Source organism: Pongo abelii, chromosome 10, assembly GCF_028885655.2.
Source record: "Pongo abelii isolate AG06213 chromosome 10, NHGRI_mPonAbe1-v2.0_pri, whole genome shotgun sequence".
Taxonomy (NCBI): Eukaryota; Metazoa; Chordata; class Mammalia; order Primates; family Hominidae; genus Pongo; species Pongo abelii.
Window position 1 is genome coordinate 80,516,441 of NC_071995.2, and position 20,695 is coordinate 80,537,135.

Here is a 20,695-nt window from a genome sequence, read left to right on the forward strand (position 1 = left end):
ACCAGGAAGCTCCTTTTCCAGTACCCAGTCATTTTACAGATGTCATATTTCCCAAAAAGTTAAATACCTAACTACCATGTGTCTCAGTCATTCTACTCCTAGGTAGTTACCTAAGAGAAATTAAAGTGTATGCCCATACAAGACTTACACACAAATGTTCACAGTAGCTTTATTTTTAAGAGCCAGATCAGGTGTGGTGGCTCACACCTGTAATTCCAGCACTTTGGGAGGCCAAGGAGGGCTAATCACTTAGGTCAGGAGTTCGTGACCAGCCTGGTCAACATCGCAAAACCCCGTCTCCACTAAAAATACAAAAATTAGTCAGGTGTGTTGGCATGCGTCTGTAATCTCAGCTACTTGAGAGGCTGAGGAAGGAGAATCATGAACCCAGGCAGTGGAGGTTGCAGTGAGCTGAGAATGCACTGGTGCACTCCAGCCTGAGCAACAGAGTGAGACTGAGTCTCAAAAAACAAACAAAACAAAACAAAATGCCTATCATGCCTATCAACAGGTGAATAGATAAACAAATTATATATGTCCATACAATAGAACACTCAGCAATACAAAGGAGCAAACTTTTGATAAATCCAACATCATGGATGAATCTCCAAATAATTATGCTGACTTAAAGAGGCCCAGACAAAAAACTTTATAGTATATGATCCTGATTATATAAAAATTTTGAAAATGCATACTAGTGACAGCAGATAAGTGGCTGCCTGGGATTGATTACAACAGGCCATAAGGAAACGTTAGGAAGTGATGGTGATAGGTAGTTGATTGCCGTGATGGTTTCATGAGCATATACATGTGTCAAAAGTCACCAAATTGAACACTTTATGTATGCTCAGTCAATTATACTTCAATAAATCTTTTTGTAAAACCCAAGGTCATCAGGCCCATAAGTAGCATTTCCACCACAGGGCTCTCTATCAGCTCCATGGGTGATTCAATCAAGTGCTCTCGATGGGAATTATCCAAATACATAAAGAGCATCCAATGTTAATCTGCCAGCAAAATGCAGATGTCCCACCTTTCAGTATAAATCTTTCCTCTTATCAAACTCCTGGGGAGAAAATTAAGTCTACATATTAAGTTACCTTTCAAGTTAATGTCCAAAGACCAAAATAATCAAAACCCAGAATCAAATTCTCTCACTGTAATAAGGTAAAAGTTGAATAAAATTAAAGCCCTTCCCAGTTTCTTATTGGATTCACTCATAGGCAGAAATGTTCTTAATGCCTCTTAGGATTCCTTCAGCAGCTGCAGCCTGGCTGTCTCTTTTTGGATATGGATACAACACATTCATTTGGCACTTCAGAAGTTAAATTAATTCAACAACTCTATGGTGTGCCTCAACTTACAAAAGGTCTGGAGAGTTAATAAAACACCCAAGATAATTACAATACTTGCCTTATATCCACCAAATTTAAAAGGCAGTTATCCTGTACAAAATTATGCTCCCAGAACTCAGTAGTATTTCTTGCCAAAGACTACATGTAACAGAAACTCTATAGCATGAACTCATGAATCAGTAGGAAGGAGGATAACCAGTGATGGCTTTAGCCTTATCAGAATGCCAGTCACATGAGCTGCACACTTAAACTAAGTTGGAAGAAATTTGTCAGCAAGAAGTTAAACTTTTCACCATGCATTTAGCATGGCACTCTGTATCTTCTTTCAGAAAGTGACATCTGAAACACTGATGCTATCTTACCAAGTATAGAATTTGGAGTGGTCCAGTCCCAATCACCAAGTCAAAGGAGACCTGATCTTTTCCCAGTATGTTCAAATATCTTCAGATTCAAAATTTTCTCTTTTACACAGCATTTCAATAACTCTCAGAACAATTTAGACCTTGAGCTTTTCTAGAACTTTATATTGCAACCAAGGCACATATATCTTTAAAAGTAGCAAATACTGATACAGTCATTAACATCTAGCATAGCTATGAATATTTCTTCTTATATCATTAAATCCTTGCCATGAATAAAATTGTTTTCTGGTGTCGACTTAGCAGCATCTTATGAGGCCTTTGCTGCTCACACATGCATATTTAATGTAGGCCAAGGTCAAGCTGCAGTAGCCTGCATGAGACCACTTGCACATGCCAGTGCCTTTGTTGATGCCAGCACTACAGTAGCTTGCTAAGCCTCACCTTGGGCTGGCATCTGGTGAGGACATCCATGAGGCCAGCATTTGGGTGAGCCCCACTTCCACATTCTCTGGCTTTGCTGAAGCCAATGTGTCTCCATCACCCTCACTCAAACTCTGCTTCATTGAGGCCTGCGCATATGTGCTTAAAGCCCAGTATTGCACATTGTCTCTACAGAAATTACCAATTTCTCTAGACAAAGATACCCTAAACCTTTAGGTCAAAATTCCATGTGCCTTAAGTCTTAAAGCCTCTTGCCAAAACTGCAACTAGAAGCCTACTTCACACTTACAAAATCAAATTAATAGCCCTAATAGAAGCCTCTACAAACTACCAAGATCAAAGCTCCCTACATATACATTAAGGTCTGAAACCAGAAACCATAAGCTATGGCCACAATTAAGCCTCTCTATTTCTATGTTGTGCTCCTTCAAATTTTATTCCTGTTTTATTTCTTGATGTAATAACCCATACAGCACAAATTTCTAGATATATTTTCCAAAAATATCCATCCCCCTTCTAACATTTATCAATATAGCCTGTTCTTCACTTATAGTATTAGAATAGCAATTAAGAGTACATGCACTCTGCTGACAGCCCAGGTCCTCCTCCCAGACATCATTTATTACTTTACCTCCCCTGGGTGGAACAAGTGGGACAAGAAGTAAAGATACCATGAGTGTTTGGATGATGGTGTCTTCTCCACATGGAAGGAAACAATAGGGAACCGACAGGAAGTATTTCCTCCATCAATAATAACATATTCTTTCTAACTATTTATGAGATATTTAAATAATACCAAGCTTGCTTCCCTTTGTAACTTTCCTCATGCTATTTCACTTCTAATCTTTTTAACCTCGAAGGCTTTCATCAAATGCTATTGCACACATGAAACTTTCTCTAATTTCTTAAACCAAAAACCTCTTTCTTCTCTGAGGCCCTGGTCCAACATTTTTCAAGTGTGGTGAGGAGAAACCACAGCAAAATCACTGGGGTTGCCTGTTAAAACATCCATTACTAAGCCCATCTACAGCATCCAAATTCCTTAGTGTAGGGACCTCAAACATGCCTCTTAAGAAGCCTATAGGCCAGGCACAGTGGCTCACACCTATAATCTCAGCACTTCGTACGGCCAAGGTTGAGCCAAGAGGATCCCTGAGGCCAGTTCAAAACCAGTCCAGGCAAGGCTGAACATGGCAAGACCTCATCTCTACAGAAAATGTTAGTGAGGTGTTGGCACGCACATGTAGTCCCAGCTACTCGTGAGGCTGAGCAGGATCACTTGAGCCCAGGAGTTCGAGGCTGCAGTGAGCCATGATCACACCACTGCACTCCAGCCTGGGCGGGAGACTGTCCACCACCAAAATTTTAAAAAAAAAAAAGGAAAAGCTTCCTGGGTGCTTCATTGATACACTAAAATCTGAACCTTTTGCTTTATCTGATTGTGACTGATTACTTTTTCCCCTATTATATCATTACTTTGCATTTATTCCTCTACAAGAACTTTGGAATTTTAAAGAGTAACTCCTTAATATAAGCCTTGCATAAAGCAGCTGTTTAACAAAGTTGTTAAAATGAATATAACTTGACTTTCACTTGTCTCTCAAAAGGACTAGATCTCCATGTTTTGTCATGATTGTCTAGAAGTGAAAATGCACAAAAATTATAAAGCAATTTACTGAAATAATTTATCCTGCATCATGATGTGCTGTCTTCACCAATGTAGCCAAATTTAGGCTTTCTGGGCTGCATATTTTAAATGCAATATAGTGCAATGCAAATTTCTAAAGCATTGCTTTTCTATGCAATGAAGATTAAGTTCAGTGTTATCTAAGCACTTTCTACTGATCTTGAAATGCAGAATAAATTAGTAGACTGAAAGAGCTCCCTAAAATCTTAATGCAATTTCAGATTGTATTTGCTATCATTTATAAAATTTTATTATTCAATATTTGGCAAGTATTATTGGTCAGTCCTTTTTGCTTACAATGACTATATATATAGTCAAACCTTTCTCACTCTTCTGCAATTTGCAAAGCTTGAGAAGCAGTTATCCCAGTGGCTTATCTCAGCTCACAAGGGTACCAACAAGGCAGACAGAGATAATGTTCTTAAAGTATAGGGTCCATAGGAACTGGAAAGCTTAATTCTTGCTGTGACACTGTGGGGTTTCCATCATTACTTAAAAGACCTTAGACTAACAAGCCATGTACTTCCATTATAAATATCAGACTTTGAGTTCACTGCTTTATCAAGGTCGCTTTGTTATATGGTGAGGACAGTTTATTTCAGCACCCATCACCCTGTTAACATGTACTTAAAATAAATAAAAAGTCCAAGGGGAGTCTTTGCCTCCCTCATCATTAAAATAAATTTTAAAATAACTGTTTACTAAACTGAAACATTTCATTGAAATGCTTCATTGATAGCTCTGATTCCTTATTTTTAAAAAAATTTATTTCATATAAATCTCATGTGGTACAAAAGTACTACATGCTTGGGCCTGTCTGGCAAATAAGAGGTTCTTTCAGTTCTTCAGGCCAACCTTCCTTCAGAGGCAAATAAATAAGAAACATATGTAGAACATATTTAGAAAATTTTTTACCATAATAAAAATATGTGAACATCTTATATTTAGCATAGTTTAGCAATCCAGTTTATGTCGACAAATTTAGTTCACTGCTGGGAGGCACTTGTCACAGAAGAACCTAATAGGCAGCAGATATTTTAACCTGTAGGAATAAAATGTTTAACATTTTTCTTGTATTTTTTGAAGAAGGTACTCCATTTGTACATTCAAGTTTGGTTGGCCCTTTTTAGTCTTTTTGTTCAATATTTTAAACACTTCCATTTTCTTCTTTTTGTACTGCCTTTGGGCTTCTTCTCTCTCCTGTTTTCTCCTCTCGAATTCCTAAAATTATTAACATATGTAACTTTCATTAGCAACAAACAGTAGATACAGTTCAGAAATTGTTTTCAAATAGCTATTACTAAGCAAACACTCTAAGGTTTGTCTCTTCTATTTTGCAAGATGTGCAGTTTCTCCTAATTGAAGCAAAGTACCCTCTTTGCCTTCACATTATAACAACACATGGTATAACAGAGAATTTTCATGATCACAAAGCCCCAGCTCTATATAAAGACAATTTTAAAAGGACATTAAATGTTTTACAGCATAATGATCATTACTGCACTTCATCTGATATACTATTTCCAAAGGTGACAGATAGTTGGAAAAAGCATAAAGCTGTGCTAGTTAATACTGGTCCAGTATTCCCATGAAGAAATTTTCCTGCTTTCTCCTAATCTGCCACCAGCTTAAGAACAATGAAAACATTTTAGATGTTAAGAATTCTTAATTACAGATATTCTACAGCAAAAACAAGCAAAATTACATATCATCTTTAGGGTATTTTTAACTGACACATTATACTTTTTAAAGCTACAGATTAATAAAACTTCAATGCAAAAACAAGAACTACCACAGTTGCAACAAAATGACAATTTTGTTGAGGCTGTGGGTAATTCTGTATTCATTTGAAAAAAGTCTAATTCTGGTCTACAATTCTGGTTTTCTAAATAATAGAGTGCTAACTTTTGCTAAGCTAAAATAGTAGTTCTCTTTTTTTTTTTTTTTTTTTTTACAGGCAAGAACACCTCTTTATAGTAAAAAAGTATTTTATTCTAACACCTCCCCTTTTGCTTTTACTTTCTTCAATGTAATGTTATGAAAATCATCTATATTTTTCTTAGGTCAGTGGTTCTCAAGTTTTATTATGCATAAAAATCTTTTGAGGTGCTTGTTAACAAGTGCAAGTTCCTGGACCACACTTAGAGAAACTTTGTCCCAGATGTTCACAATATTGAGCTATAAACAATGTGTTCAAAATCTTATTTTTGACCTACTAGCATTGCTTGAGATAATACAAGCAAGGAATTGGAATAAGATGCAATCCTCTACCTTTGCTCAGACTACTCATTCATTCAACAAATATTTACAGAGAGAATACTGTGTGCCCAGCACCAAGACGCACAACAGGTATAGTGTACATATTTAGGATAAATAAGAAAAACTATACTAAATATTTTTAAAGTAGAACTTACTTGTTTCTTAGCAGCACGTTTAGCTTGTACCTGTTCATATTCTTCTTGTGCTTTTTGATTTGATGTTTTCTTTTTATTTTTCTTTGGAATTGTAAAGCAGCTTTTAATTGGGGGATGAAGAAATAGGACTTTATTAGTAAAATGTCCAAAAAGGTATTAAAAACACAGTTGTAGCTTTTAAGAGTATACATCAAATAAAAGGCACAAATGTGGATTCTTAGAGAAATATTTCAACTAGGAAAAAATATAGAAAGCTATGAAAAAGTTTAAAAAAAAAAAAAAACTTTTAAAAGTAATGAAACCAGTATATGAATGACAGAAATGCCAGACTGAAAAAACAATTAAACTTATTGTTTAAGGATGTTAAGAAAATTATGTGTATATATGAACTTTAATCTCAAAGTTTTCTGAGCCCCTCCTCTCTATTCCATTTTATCTACTTAGTCATGAATCACCATATCTTGGACCTAGACACCATTTTGAACTGTTCTATCTTTAAGTACTTCTCACCTCTCTGAAGATGTCCTTTTTGCCAAGGCTAATCCAACTACTTGGAATTCCATTCATTTCCTCAGTATCCTTGATTCAGTAATAACTTTACTTTCCTCTGTCATTCAACTTTTCACTATACTCTATAACTACAATATAATATTTTAATAGCTACTAGTTACTAGTGACTCTGGACTAGTAACTAGTGACTGCCTAGTCCACAAATCCAGAGACCTGTTCTCAGTCCTATTCACCTTCAACTTTATAGTACAGTAGCACACCCCTTATCCATGGTTTCCCTGTTCCATGGTTTCAGTTACCTGCAGTCAACAGAGGTCCAAAAATATTAAATTGAAAAATTCCAGAAATAAACAATTCATATGTTTTAAATTGTACACCACTCTGAGTGTTTGCTTTAAGTGAAAAGGTAAAAGTTCCTGACTTAATAAGGAAAGAAAAAAAATCATATGTTGAAGTTGCTAAGATCTATGGTTATAAAAAATCTTCTATACATCAAATTGTGAAGGAAAAAGAAGTCCATGCTAGTTTTGCTGTCACACTTCAAACTGGAAAAGTTATGGCCACAGTACATGATTTAAGATGGAAAAGGCATTAAATTCCCAAGTAAAAGACACTAACGGAAATATATTCCAATCGACAGAAACTGGGTTTGGTACCATTTGCAGTTTCAGGGCATCCACTGGGGGTCTTGGAACATCTTCCGAACAGATAATGGGGGACCACAATATTTGATAGCTGACTAATCCCTACACAACTTTTCTCTGTGGACTGAGCTGTCACTGTATTTCTCTCTTTCTCCAGTCCTGAAAAGCTTAACTTCTTCAATGACAACATTTTCCCTGTTTCCACCCCAAAATAAACCATAATCTTTAAAAGCATGATTTTTTACCTTCCTTTCTCACGATTTAAACTTCCTTACTTCAATTATCACAGAATAACTCAAATCTACATTTCTAGTGCTAATCTTTTCCCTGAAATTTATACTGATTATTTAACAATATAATGATCAAGCCTACCAAAAGAAGTAAACTTTTTGTCTCTGCCTTCATCCCCAATTACATTTTTCCCCCCGTGGTCCCATTTCCTGTTATTTTTAGCGCAAATAGCCACGACTTTAAAAGATACGGTTTTAATGAAGTAAAAAATTATGCTCCCAAGTTAATACCCAGCTTCTTGCAATTTTAGATTTTAGCATTGTTTTTTAACTTGAAGTATGCAGCGATAGTTTTTTATAAGTTAACTCTTATAAAACCAAAGCGTCACAGAGCTGTGCATTTGCAACTGCAACCCATTTCTGGTCCTCTGCAGAAAATCCAGATTAATAGTAGTAGCTAACGCTCAAGAGCATTAACCACGTACCATATATACCCTTTAAGATCCTCATATATATTAACTCACTGTGTCTTCACAACAATGTCATGAAACACCTTAGGAACACCTGAGTTTATGTGAGTAATCCATTCTGGAGCTGTGCAACATGGCAACTCTGAAGTATATATTCATTACGGTATTATCTTTCCCAATTTAAAGAGGACATAGTGTTATTTTTCCCATTTTAAAGAAGAGGTCACTGGGGCACTAACATGTTGAGTCTGGCTCTAGAACCCATACTGTTAATGACTAAAATTATAACACCTCTCAGAAGTTATTTTTCAAAAATATATTCATAACATATGGTCCATTCAAGTTACCACCTGTACTTGAGAGGAAGAAACCCAAATTCCAGAGCTCTTAATTCCCATTATGTTACTTTGTCAATTAAGCTAAATCAGCCTAATTCAGTTATTGAAGCTAAAAATAGAGCTTCCATGAAAATGTTTCCCTAAACTGTGACTTCTAAAATGTGTTAAATAAGAAAAAATCCAATTCCTATGTAAATTATCCTATAGTACTTTTAAATAATAAAACAACACTTAAAGGATTTCAAATGAAGAAAATACATACTTCACTGTTTTAATACATTGTTCTGGCTGAGGCTGGTCAAAGCTACACTGATCTTCAAATAAAGGCTGGTCAATGCTACGCTGTTCTTCAAGCAAAGGCTGGTGAACTTGTTCTGACAAAGGATGGTCGACTTTTCTTGGTTGCTTCCTAAGTCTTTCCTCTTCAGCTAAATAGAGATGTTTCAGATTATCTGGGTATCGATCTGTGAATTGAGATTCCAGTGACGTTTGAGGCTTCTTTTCCTTCCGTAGCAATTTCTTGTAACTTTGCTGTATTCTCAGCTTTCTTCGAAAAGCAAAGCCTTGTCCTACATTGAGGAATATCATCCAAAATTACTTTCAGAGAAAAGAAGTTGAGCGAAGAATGAAGCTGTGAATTACAAATGAAAACTTTTTTTACATCATCACATTCAGATTCTACGATTATGTTTTGCTTTAAAAAATTATTTCAAGCAACAAATTTAAGTTGATGGACTGCATAGCAAGTTGGCCCTTTGCAAAAAGACCAGGCTAACAGTCATGCAGAAATCCAAGTAAGAATCTCAAAGAAAAACTGACCAGTTCAGACTGTTGCACAACTGGAGTTTACAGCCGTATTCACAAATCAAAACAAATTCCTTGGTTCATCTAAAACAATCTGAGCCTTCAATAAATGCTTAAAAAATAGAAAAAAAAAATGCCACATCTAGTATCTTACCTTGGACAAACTACTATATATGTTTTCGAAAATGTTTCAACACGAAAGAAAAAGACAGTGTATGGCTGTCTGAAAAGCCAGCAATTATCACAAGACTGAATTTAACATTTATATATTCCAAGTGGGATCTACGGGACCTTACAGACAGCAATACAAAAGGACAAACACAAATTAATGCGAGGGCTGGAGGGCCTCGGGTATTTGTAGTAAGGAAGAATTCGGAGTAGTGTTTCTGGCCCTGTCCTCTCTATCCTTTACCTTACTACATGTGCAAAAGTTCACAGGGCCATAGACTCTCTCTGCTCAGTTTCTCAGGAAAAATATAGGAAAAAAGTTCTGATGAAATACAGGGTTACGTCAGGAAAGACATTTAAATAATTAAAGTTAGCAACACTGCTCCGTCTTCCTATCTAGAGCTCTGCGAAGCTCACAGCTTTAGCGGGCTCAGGAATGAATTCCCGTGCTCCAGGGAGGACCGGGTCTGGTTCCTAAATCCTTCTTCCAAGCTTCAGCGGGTCTTGTATCCTAAGACTTAGCAAGCCTGAGGACTTGCAAATGGTTGCCTTCTTACATACCCTCGCGAACGCTCCCCACGAAGGCTTGCGGGTGGTTAGGCCTCCATGTCTTCTGTTTCACATTCTTATTCCTGTACCCGACCGTGGAAACCCCTTCACCACGCGCCTCAATACCACCAAGCCGCCACTTCGCGGACCGCCTCACCGGCGCCATTGCAGCCGACTAACTGCGTCATCAGAAGACCACGACGGACGCCCACAAAATACGTCACCAAGCCGAGTCAATCAATCGCTCAGAAAGAATCCGGCTCGGAGTTCTACTGAGCCTGCCTGTGCTAATTTGGGCCGAGCTGGCGCCTCACGGCCATGTTTGCGCCACCTACAGCCTGGGAGGGTGAGCGTCATGGCGGCTTCTTGCTCTCTCCCGGTGACCCTGGACCTGCCCACGCTGCGTGCCAAGTTGCAGGGACTGCTGCAGTTCCTGAGGGATGCCCTGTCCATTTCCAATGCACATACCGTGGATTTCTACACAGAATCCGTGTGGGAGGAGCTGGTCGACTTGCCACCGGAGACAGTGGTGGCTGCGCTGAGGAAGTCAGCGTCGGAGGCGCAGGCCCGGCCCTCAGAGACGCGCCCCCTAGTGGAAGCAGAGGGGGAAGCAGGTTGGTTTTGGGGGTTAGGCGGGGCGGGAAGGGAGGCGGAGGAGAAGGTCCCGGCAGGCGAAGGAGCCCCCTGGTGGAAGCCAGCAGAACCAGGTGCGCGGCGGCGGAGGCGGGGCGGCCCTCTGGGAAACCGAGGAGAGGTCGGATTAGTTGAGGGGTGGGGTGGGGATGTTCTTTGGCATCAGGATCACTCTTTCTTTGGGTGCTTGTGTATTTCCACAATTTAAAGAAAGCAGGAAACAGGGCAGGGGAGTTCCTTCATCCAGTAATTCCATAATAATTGACGCAAGGGAAACTAGGGGAGCAGTGCTCTCACAGGTTTTATAAATTCTAGGTGGAATCTTCCAGCATGTGGTGGAAGATTACTCAACAGTTAATAAAGATAATTTCAAATGGTGGTAATGAAGTAGAAAGTAAAAACAGTGTAATGTGGTAGGGATTGTGTAAGGAGGCTCCCTCAATTTAGGAGGTCAGGAACATGAGAAGGCACCAACCTGCAGAGCCACAGGAAGGGGTTGCAGGTGGTGGGAACCGCAGGCTAGGCTTGGCTCTAGCCAGGTGAGGGGCTGCAGGTGCAGGACGGGAGGCAAGCAGCGGCCAGATGGCACAGGACTTTCTAGGCCTTGGAAGGATTTTGGATTTTAAGTGTGATGGAAACCTTTGGGATTATTTAGGCAACATAGTGACCTAATTCACATTTGAAAAGATAACTGTGAATTATTTGAAGAATAGACTAGTGGGGCAAAAGCTTAAGCTGAGAGGCCAGTTAAAAGACTATCTCAGTAGTACAACAGATGATTGTATCTTGGACTAGGATGGTATTCAAATATTCACTATTTCATTTAAAAACTATTTTAAAGTACCTAATATGTGTCTTGAATTTTTGTAGGCTCGAGGTTTTCCTTCCCTCAAGAAATGTAGATTCTTCTCAGGCAAGCATATTTTGGAAGTAGAATAATGGATACCAACAGGCTTCTGGGATTGTTACTTTCCTTCTAGACTTCCCAAACTTACCCTTACTAGTGAACTTTATTCATTGAGCATTCTCTGACTGCAAAGCATCACTAGAGGGACCTCTTACAATAGCACTTGGTAAATACTGTTGTTGTTTTTTTAAGTCATTGTTATTGAAAAGTTAGGCACTTCTTCAGTTTGCTCTCATAATAAATATATGGCACTTATGATGACATGACAATTTTACTTAAACTCCAAAAGAGCAGAGTCTTTGTCTGACTTGTCAACTGATGTATTCCCAGCACTTGGTAAAATACTTGGCATACATTAGATACTGGATGAATATTTGTTGAATGGAGGAATTGAGTTACTCATGTTAGTTTTAAATAAATAAGATGAAACTACTCTCAAGTTTAGAGTGTAAGACTTTAATACGTGTTTAGCCTGGTCTCCAGACAATGGTAGAGTTAGATTGTCTTACATATTCTAATAATAATTGGATTATTTGATATTTACTATATACCCTGTAGTGTGCCAAGCGTCTTCATGTATATTTTCTCTTTTAATCTTTACATCAGCCTTGCAAGATAGGTTCTGTTATTCTCAATTTGTGAAATTATAACTTGAGGAGTTAATTTGCAAGGGATATAGCTTATAATGGAAGATTCTGAAACCTGGGTCATCTGACTTGAAACTTTTTTAGTGCTGTAAGAAAAAGAAAGTATACTAGATAAGGGAGGAGTAAATAAGGGGAAGAAGAGAAAAATGTTTGCATTTTTAAGTAAGTTGTTCTGGCAAGACCTCACTGACGTAGCTCTAACTCTGAAAAGATAAGAAAAAAACCGAGCAATGAAGATCTCTGGAGGGAAAGCAGTCCATTTAGTGACAACAGGGAGCAGAAATGCCCTGACGAGGGAGCCTACATGGTGTGTTTGAGGAACTGCAAGGAGACTGAAATAGATTTCCACTAGGGACTCACAAGGAGTATGGTCTTGTGTCCGGAATCGTTGGGATCTTGGTCTCACTGACTTCAAGAATGAAGCCGCGGACCCTCTCAGTGAGTGTTACAGTTCTTAAAGGCAGCGTGTCCGGAGTTTGTTCCTTCTGATGTTCGGATGTGTTCGGAGTTTCTTCCTTATGGTGGGTTCGTGGTCTCGCTGGCTTCAGAAGTGAAACTGCAGACCTTAGCAGTGAGTGTTATAGCTCTTAAGGCAGCGCGTCTGGAGTTGTTCATTCCTCCTGGTGGGTTCGTGGTCTCGCTGGCCTCAGGAGTGAAGCTGCAGACCTTCGCGGTGAGTGTTACAGCTTACAAAGGCAGTGTGGACCCAAAGAGAGAGCAGCAGCAAGATTTATTGCAAGGAGTGAAAGAACAAAGCTTCCACAAGGTTGCCGCTGCTGGGTCCAGCAGCCTGCTTTTATTCTCTTATCTGGCCCCACCCACATCCTGCTGATTAGTCCATTTTGATGGGGTGCTGATTGGTGCATTTACAATCCCTGAGCTAGACATGAAAGTTCCCCTAGTCCCCGCTAGATCAGCAAGACACAGAGCACTGATTGGTGCATTTACAAACCTTGAGCTAGACACAGGGTGCTGATTGGTGCATTTACAAATTTTGAGCTAGACACAGAGTGCTGATTGGTGTATTTACAATCCCTTAGCTAGACATAAAGGTTATCCAAGTTCCCACTAGACTCAGGAGCCCAGCTGGCTTCACCTAGTGGATCCCACATTGGGGCCTCAGGTGGAGTTGCCCACCAGTCCCATGCCGTGCGCCTGCGCTCCTCAGCCCTTGGGTGGTCGATGGGACCGGGTGCCGTGAAGCAGGAGGTGGTGCTCGTTGGGGAGGCTCGGGCGGTGCAGGAGCCCATGGCGGAGGGAGGGGGGCTCAGGCATGGCAGGCTGCAGGTCTCAAGCCCTGCTTTGCGGGGAGGCGGCTGAGGCCCAGTGAGAATTCAAGAGCAGCGCTGGTGGGCCAGCACTGCTGGGGGACCTGGTGCATCCTCCTCAGCTGCTGTCCCGGGTGCTAAGCTCCTCACTGCCTGGGGCCGGCAGTGCCAGCCGGCTGCTCCGAGTGCTGGGCCTGCCAAGCCCACAGCCACCTGGAACTCGTGCTGGCCCGCAAGCGGGGTGCGCAGCCCTGGTTCCCGCCCGCGCCTCTCCCTCTACACCTCCCTGCAAGCTGAGGGAGCCGGCTCCAGCCTCGGCCAGCCTAGAGAGGTGCTCCCACAGTGCAGCGGTGGGCTGAAGGACTCCTCAAGCGCGGCCAGAGTGGGCACCAAGGCCGAGGAGGCACCGAGAGCGAGTAAGGGCTGCCAGCACACTGTCACCTTTTAGTCTTCTGCTGATATTTTATGAGGGGTTACAAGTAAACATTATTCCCAGAGCTGCAATGCACAGTTTGGAAAAGCACACTAACAGATGTTCAGCACAATCATTTGGTGTTTTATGGAACAAAGTTTTTTCTAAAAGTCCTCAGTGTATCCATTTCAGTAGGTTTCATGTGCCAGGTGATCTTCGTGTCTAATTAGAGTCCTAAGAGTTTCTTCTTCATTGTTCATCTAAAAAGAACTAGAATAAAATATTTAATTCTCTAAAATAAAAAGGAAATACGTTAGAAATAACTATCTTTTCGGTGCATAAATTATGGCTTTCCAGACAGACTGCCTGGGTTCAAATATTGACTCCAGCACTTATTAGCTGTGCCAACTTCGGCAATTTGCTTCAACTCATTGTACATTAGTTCCTCATCTGTAAAATGGGGGTAACTTTAGTACCTGCCTGATGGGATACTGTGAAAGGTAATTCAGCTAATTTATAGAAAGGGATATCTTTCAGGTGAAGTGAACAGCAGGTGCCCAAGCTGGAGCACGCTTGGTGCATTTTAAACACAGCAGAGCAGTCTTGGTGAGACTGGTGAGAGATGGCATTTGGAGGTAGCCCAGGACATCCTCACATAAAACTTGTAGGCTGTACTCAGTACTTGGCTTTTATTCTGAGTGAAATGCGAAGCTCTTTGAGAATTTTATGTGGTAATGTGATACCATGTGATTTATGTTTTAAAGTCTGGTTTCTGTGTGGAGAAGAGAAGGTAAGAAAAGTGAAGGAAGATAAGGGAAGAAACAGGAATATAATATAAGAGGCTATTAAAATAGTCCAGGGACATTTCAAGGAACAGTAGCTCGAAGAGGTCAGATTCTCCTGCAAATAACAATGATGAAAACTGGCCAGATTATTAAAAACAACTGTAAGATTCTGGAAAATGACCAAAGGCAGAAATATAAGAAGAGGTTACTATTGAAAAGACTGACTGATTGGGTAGGAAGTCAGAGTTTATGGCTTTCTTGCTGGGGATGCTCCTAGTCCCTGTGGATCTAGCAGTGGAATACCACATCCTTACCAGGTCAAGGTGGTGATGGCAAAATTCAGAGATCGGAGCAGGTGCAAATTTAAGAGGTACATTCTGGAAACAGGAGAGATACTAAAGGTCTGAGATCTAAGATCTGAGTATAAATGCTGCCTGAATCCCCAAGTGATCTCTTAACTCCACATGCCTGGGAGACCTAGAGATCCTAGCAGAAACACTGGCAAAAAACTTTTGAGAGGCAGAGCTTCCCCTGGCTAGAGATTCTCAAGTTTGCTGCACCTTCAACAGAGTGTATTCCCTAAAGTACATACAACTTGGGTGGTAAATATCAGAAGCCTTATTGAATTCTTGTATGAAAGGACAAAATTCAAGTTTGGCAGAGCAACTGGAAATTTAGACTAGGGAGTCTTTGAATTGTAAAAAAAGGAACTACAGAAAGGGTGAGCCTGAAAATCTGACTAGAAAATCTACCCAAATCTTTATCTGACTGCTAAACTCTGCAGGCTCAGGTATACCACCAGACAGTGGGTAAATAAAAAGCAACTAAGCAGAGACATCAGCTGCTGCACTCTGAAGAGGGGATAGTTTTCACAGTTTGAGTCAAAACAAGTTGACTTCCCACTATTAATAGAACAACCACCACAAATCCTTAGGAAAACAAAATAGATTCACTACAATAAAGTATCTGCCATTCCATTTTTCAACTAAAAAAAACTACTAGATGTTTAAAAAAAAAAAAAAAAAGGAAAGTGTGACTCTAACTTAGGAAACTAACTCCAAGTAAGCCCTAATGCTGGATTTTAGTACCTATGATGAAAGAATTAAAGGATAGTGTGACCCATATTTAGGAAAAAAAGAGTAAGTCAATAAGTGCTGATCCTAATTGGGCTAAGGTGTTGGATTTCAGTGGCTGTTATAAATATGTTCAAAGAGCTCGAAGAAAATACGCTGGGAGAATTAAAGGAAACTATGGTATTAAGGAATATTTAATTATAGTACCTGCTTTATGCCCCTTTGAAATGAAAAGTACACAGTCACTGACACACAATTGTATTAATGTTATGTATTATCTATTGCTGCATAACAAGTGGTTTAAACCTATACTATCTCATCAGTTTCTGTGGGTCAGGAATTTAGGAGCAGATTAACTGGGTGGATCTGGTTTGGGATCTTATGAGGTCACAGTCAAGATGTTGGCTGGGGCTGTAGTTGCTGAAGGCTTGATTGAGGCTGAAATATTTGCCTCTGTGATTATCTCATTCACATAAGTGGCCATAATATTTCATTTGCATAGGTGGCCATAATGTCTCATTCACGGAGGTGGCTAGTTGGTGCGTGCTGTTGGCATGAGGTCTCACTTTCATACCATGTGAACTTTTCCTATGGGGCTGCTTTTGTGGAAACTTTTGTGTTTACAAGACGTTCTTGTTTTTGTCTGCACTCAGACATGATTATGAAGTTGGCATGGTCACAAACCTTGTCTGATGTCGGTGTACCGAGAAGGTTTTCATGTTTATTAGGAAAGACTGTGGCCTACATGTTAGTTCAAAGCCAGCTATGAGCTGACATCTGTCTGTTACATCTGGGGTTTTTTTCTTCCCTTTTTTAAAAGTAGGGATAATATTACCTACCTTCTAGGACAGCAAAGGTTAAAGATGATGTATACATAGCACCCAGCATAGAACTGAGAATATAGCATGGGTTAATAAACTGTGGCTAATACATGATTATGATGGTTATGGTGATGATTGGTAGTGATGGTATAATTAGGTCTTTACTTGGAAGAAATAAATTGTCCAGAGTTTCTAGAAGTTTATGTTCTAAACAAATATATTTTTTGCCATATTAATAAATAACATACTATTGTTATTGTCTGTTGGCTTGTCTGTATCTGCAACTAAATTATAAACTATCAAAAAACAAAGGTAGAATGTTTGTCTTTTTCACTATTTTCAGCATCATAAACAGTTTCTGTTTATAGATGAGTAAATTAAATGATTCTATTTTTACATTAAAATTGTTTATTTTTAATTGGCAAATAAAAATTATGTATGTTTATTGTGTACATCATGTTTAAATAATTCTTGAAGAAAGAATGAAGTTAAACATAGATCTAATAAAGAGTCTTATTGAACGCACTCCTTGCACATGTCTGGAACTCAACTAGACATTTATTATTTCTGGTTGATCCCTAAGTTATATTTATTATCATTGTGTATGATAATAAATATTAGTTATATGATCCAACTAATAGATTTTTAAATTTATTTGAAGAGACACAAATCAATAACTGCTCTTTCCCTATGTGGAAATATAGTACTTTATTTAGTACATTGCAGATTACAATAAAATACCCTGGAAATTTGGAGATAAAGTCAGAACAAGTATCACTTCAGGTTAAAACGTCTAAAAGTATATAATATAGGCGAGATTAACCATCTGCAGCAAAAAAGCCAGTAGAGATAGCTTCTAAATATTTTGCTGATAGGATAAATATGACCTATATCTGATTTTGGAGATTAAGATTTCGTTATAGCTCCTTCAAGGAAACCAGACTGTGTTTTTAGGAAGTAATGACTGCATGTGTAAATCTGTAACATTCTCAGCAGAATCATCATTGAGCTTCAGAAATTAATTGTTGTTTAATGGAATCTAGAAAATTCTTCTGAAAAGCAAAAGGGGAAAGATAGTCTAAGTCAGGATAGCCAAAACATTTTATGTAACAGAAATAGATCAATACAACAGAAGCAACTTAAGCAGCTTACTTAGCTTGCTGAAAATTTTAAGAATATCTGGCCTCGGCCGGGTGCGTGGCTCACGCCTGCAATCCCAGCACTTTGAGAGGCCGAGGCGGGGGGATCACGAGGTCAGGAGATCGAGACCATCCTGGCTAACACGGTGAAACCCCGTCTCTACGAAAAATACAAAAAATTAGCCAGACATGGTGGTGGACGCCCGTAGTCCCAGCTACTCGGGAGGTTGAGGCAGGAGAATGATGTGAACCCAGGAGGCAGAGCTTGCAGTGAGCTGAGACTGTGCCACTGCACTCCAGCTTGGGCGACAGAGTGAGACTGTGTCTCAAAAAAAATTAAAAAAAATAAAAAAAAAAGAATACCTGGCCTCATTTGTTCTCATTGTAATTCTAAAATTACAAATGAGTGTTACAGATTATTGTTATAGGTGTATTTCTCAGTGGAAACTAATACATTTGTATTTCAAAGTCGACATGTTATAATGTTATTTAAATTATCTGGGGAAAGCCTAATGAACTCTCAGGAATTCCAGTTTCTGTGCCTGCCAAAGCACAGGGTTCCTCTAAGGCAGTGAGTCTCCAGGGACTTTCTCTTGACTTTTCTTTCAGTTTCTTGAGGCCATATGCTGCTTCTCCTGTTTCATATTATTACTCAAATGATCCTACCAGGATTGGGTGCTGAGTAAATGTTTATAGAATCAGTTCCTTTTGGTGATCATCTGGTGTAATTATTTTACTACCGTTTTAATTGAGCAACACAGAAAGTGTATGTCCATGATAGATTATTCTTTTATCAAGCTTGTCTTTATTATTTTTTTTTTTGCATCTGAATAAATTAAATGTTTTCTTGGCCATCCTAAGTAGTTTTTATTGTTGGTGGTGGTAGTAATTCGAATGCATTGAAATTACACTCATATTTAATTTGAAACACACGAAGGCAGAAAGCATGTTGTTGGAAACAGAAAGTGAGAGCACAACGGAGAAATAATTAGTGTGTTCTGTTTTACTCTGCTGTATGTAACTTTTATTCATTCACTTTCCTTATATATTTTTCTGAATTCCGTTTTCTCTTTTTCAGTTTTTCTGAGTCATTTTAGATTTCAAATGTAAAAATAATATTACATTATAACAAGATAGTGGCCAGTGTCAGCCGCATTCCAGGGGAACTTCTGTAATCATAAGTAAGAGAGAGCTGCAATGCAAACAAATCTTTGAGAACCAAGGATAATTTTTCTTTTTGTCTGTTTGATATATAGAAAGTGTCTTCAGATTTTCATTTTAGATAAAACTATTTAGAACTTAAATTTATTTTCTAATTTTTAATGGTACCTCCTCCACTACTTTCCCCTCTCCCCATATCTTTCAATTAGAAGTTCAGTAAAACAGAGTTCATGGAGATTCCTTTCATCTGTTGCATTTTTCCTCATTCTACTTATATTATACTGTTTTCCTGTGTTTAGCCAATCATCATATATTTGGTTGCCTCTATTAGTTTGGATTTTTAAAATTTTATATCAAATCATTAAACTTTCCTTGTAAGCTTATAGTTATAGTTACCTGTTATCATCATTTATAATAATTTAAATTCTTTCCTTGGTTTTAAAAAAAACTTTTCTACATGATTTCATGCCTTCTGGAGTCTGTATTTATTTCGTTTACTCCTCATCACCTCAGTGGTTTAATCATTCCTTCTATAAATGACATTATTATTCTTCCTGTTACCTCATTCATAATCCGCCAATTCCTCTTCCTCCGTTACTCTTGCATTTGCTGTTTTTCATTCCCATAGAAAATAGTTCAGTGTCACCTCTCCTTTTTAAATCTTGCAACAGAATTTTTGTAATGGCTTCCAACCTGTTGTTCTTGCCTTTAGACTGTATTTCATTTGTGTTGCCACTCAACAGCTTTCAGATTTATTGTCCAAAACCATAGTTCTGATCTTGTCATTTTTCTGCTCAAAACCCATCAGTAGGTCTTCATTTCCTACAAAATAAAGTTCTTCACCTTTGGCCTTATCTTCTATCTGCTCTTCAGCTGGAACTTGGCTACTAATATAAACAAATAGGAGATAGCATGGAAAGAATATGGATTTTAGTGTCAGTCACACATAGTTTTGAATCCTGGCTCTGATACTTTAGTACTGCATAATCTTGTGCAATTTAGTTAAACTTTTGCAGCTTGATTTCCCCTTTTGAAAAATGGGAATCCTAATTCTTGTCTGAAAAGTCTCCATAAAAGTAAATGAAATATATGTTAAAACGTAGCGTACAAATGAGTAGGCCCCATAATAAATAATAGCCACCTTCATCCTACTCTGATTCTGTCAGATGGAGGCAGACTAGATGCAGAGTCAAAAGACCTGATTCTAATCCATCTCTAACTCTGATTAGCTGTGTTATCTTGCACAGGACATTTAACTGTAGGGCTCAATTTTCTCATCCAAGAAGTAACTGCGTAAGTTGTTCACCTATGGCAGAGGTAGAAAAATAGCCACTGCCAGACTTGTGTGGCTTAGAAACACATCTCATTTAACCAATATGGTGCCTACATTTTTTTTTAGCCAACATTTCAAGATTGACAGATTTCAGATTTAACACACACACATACACACACACAGACACACACCCCTGGAATTGTAGCTTCTGTGGAAAAAATTAGATCTGGCCATTGTGTTGCATATCTCTGTGTGGCAGACAGCTTCCTTTTGGGGGATATATCCATTTCATCTAGCTAGCTTCATGAATAGAAGTAATCTCCCTGGCCCCCTAAGGTACCAGAGGTTCAGCTCTAGGGTTGCAGGCTCCAATCAGTTGCCTCATACCCCCTGAAAATGAATTCAGGAATTTGTTTCACCTTCTCAAAGGAGACTGATAACCAAAAATAGTTATAAGTCAATTGAATAAAAGATACCTAGGGTTTCTTCCAGTTCTCAAATCCTAGGGAAATACAATGATTTAAATATTTTATCTTCAGACCTTATTAGTCCCTGCATTAACACCATGGTCATGTTGAAGGGCTGCGTCAATCTGGATCTTGAA

The 20,695-nt window shown here is 38.8% G+C and overlaps 2 protein-coding genes across 14 annotated transcripts in view; one reads left to right on the forward strand and one right to left on the reverse strand.

The window, feature by feature from the left end:
- Window positions 1-4,077: 4,077 nt before the first annotated feature.
- Window positions 4,078-10,536, reverse strand: CCDC59 (coiled-coil domain containing 59). Of its 2 annotated transcripts, none has more exons than XM_054527437.2 (4): window positions 10,441-10,536; window positions 8,714-9,082; window positions 6,260-6,359; window positions 4,078-5,066 (listed from the first exon to the last, which is right to left on the reverse strand). In XM_054527437.2, the coding sequence occupies exons 2-4, from the start codon at window positions 9,037-9,039 to the stop codon at window positions 4,905-4,907; spliced, it is 588 nt and encodes a 195-aa protein (XP_054383412.1). In that variant the 5' UTR covers window positions 9,040-9,082; window positions 10,441-10,536; the 3' UTR covers window positions 4,078-4,904. The 2 variants fall into 2 exon arrangements, with proteins under 2 accessions (XP_054383412.1, XP_002823596.1); XM_002823550.5 differs by lacking the exon at window positions 10,441-10,536 and adding an exon at window positions 9,985-10,213 and having other exon boundaries at window positions 8,714-9,020.
- METTL25 (methyltransferase like 25) overlaps window positions 10,218-20,695 on the forward strand; it is a 124,257-nt gene continuing 113,779 nt past the window's right edge. For 6 of the 12 annotated variants that reach the window (XR_008511718.2, XM_054526282.2, XM_063711516.1 and 3 more), the window contains exon 1: window positions 10,254-10,586. Coding sequence is in view for 8 of the 12 variants with exons in the window: in XM_054526282.2 (XP_054382257.1) it covers window positions 10,291-10,586 (296 nt within the window). In the remaining 4 variants the exon portion in view is untranslated. 12 annotated transcript variants of the gene reach the window in all.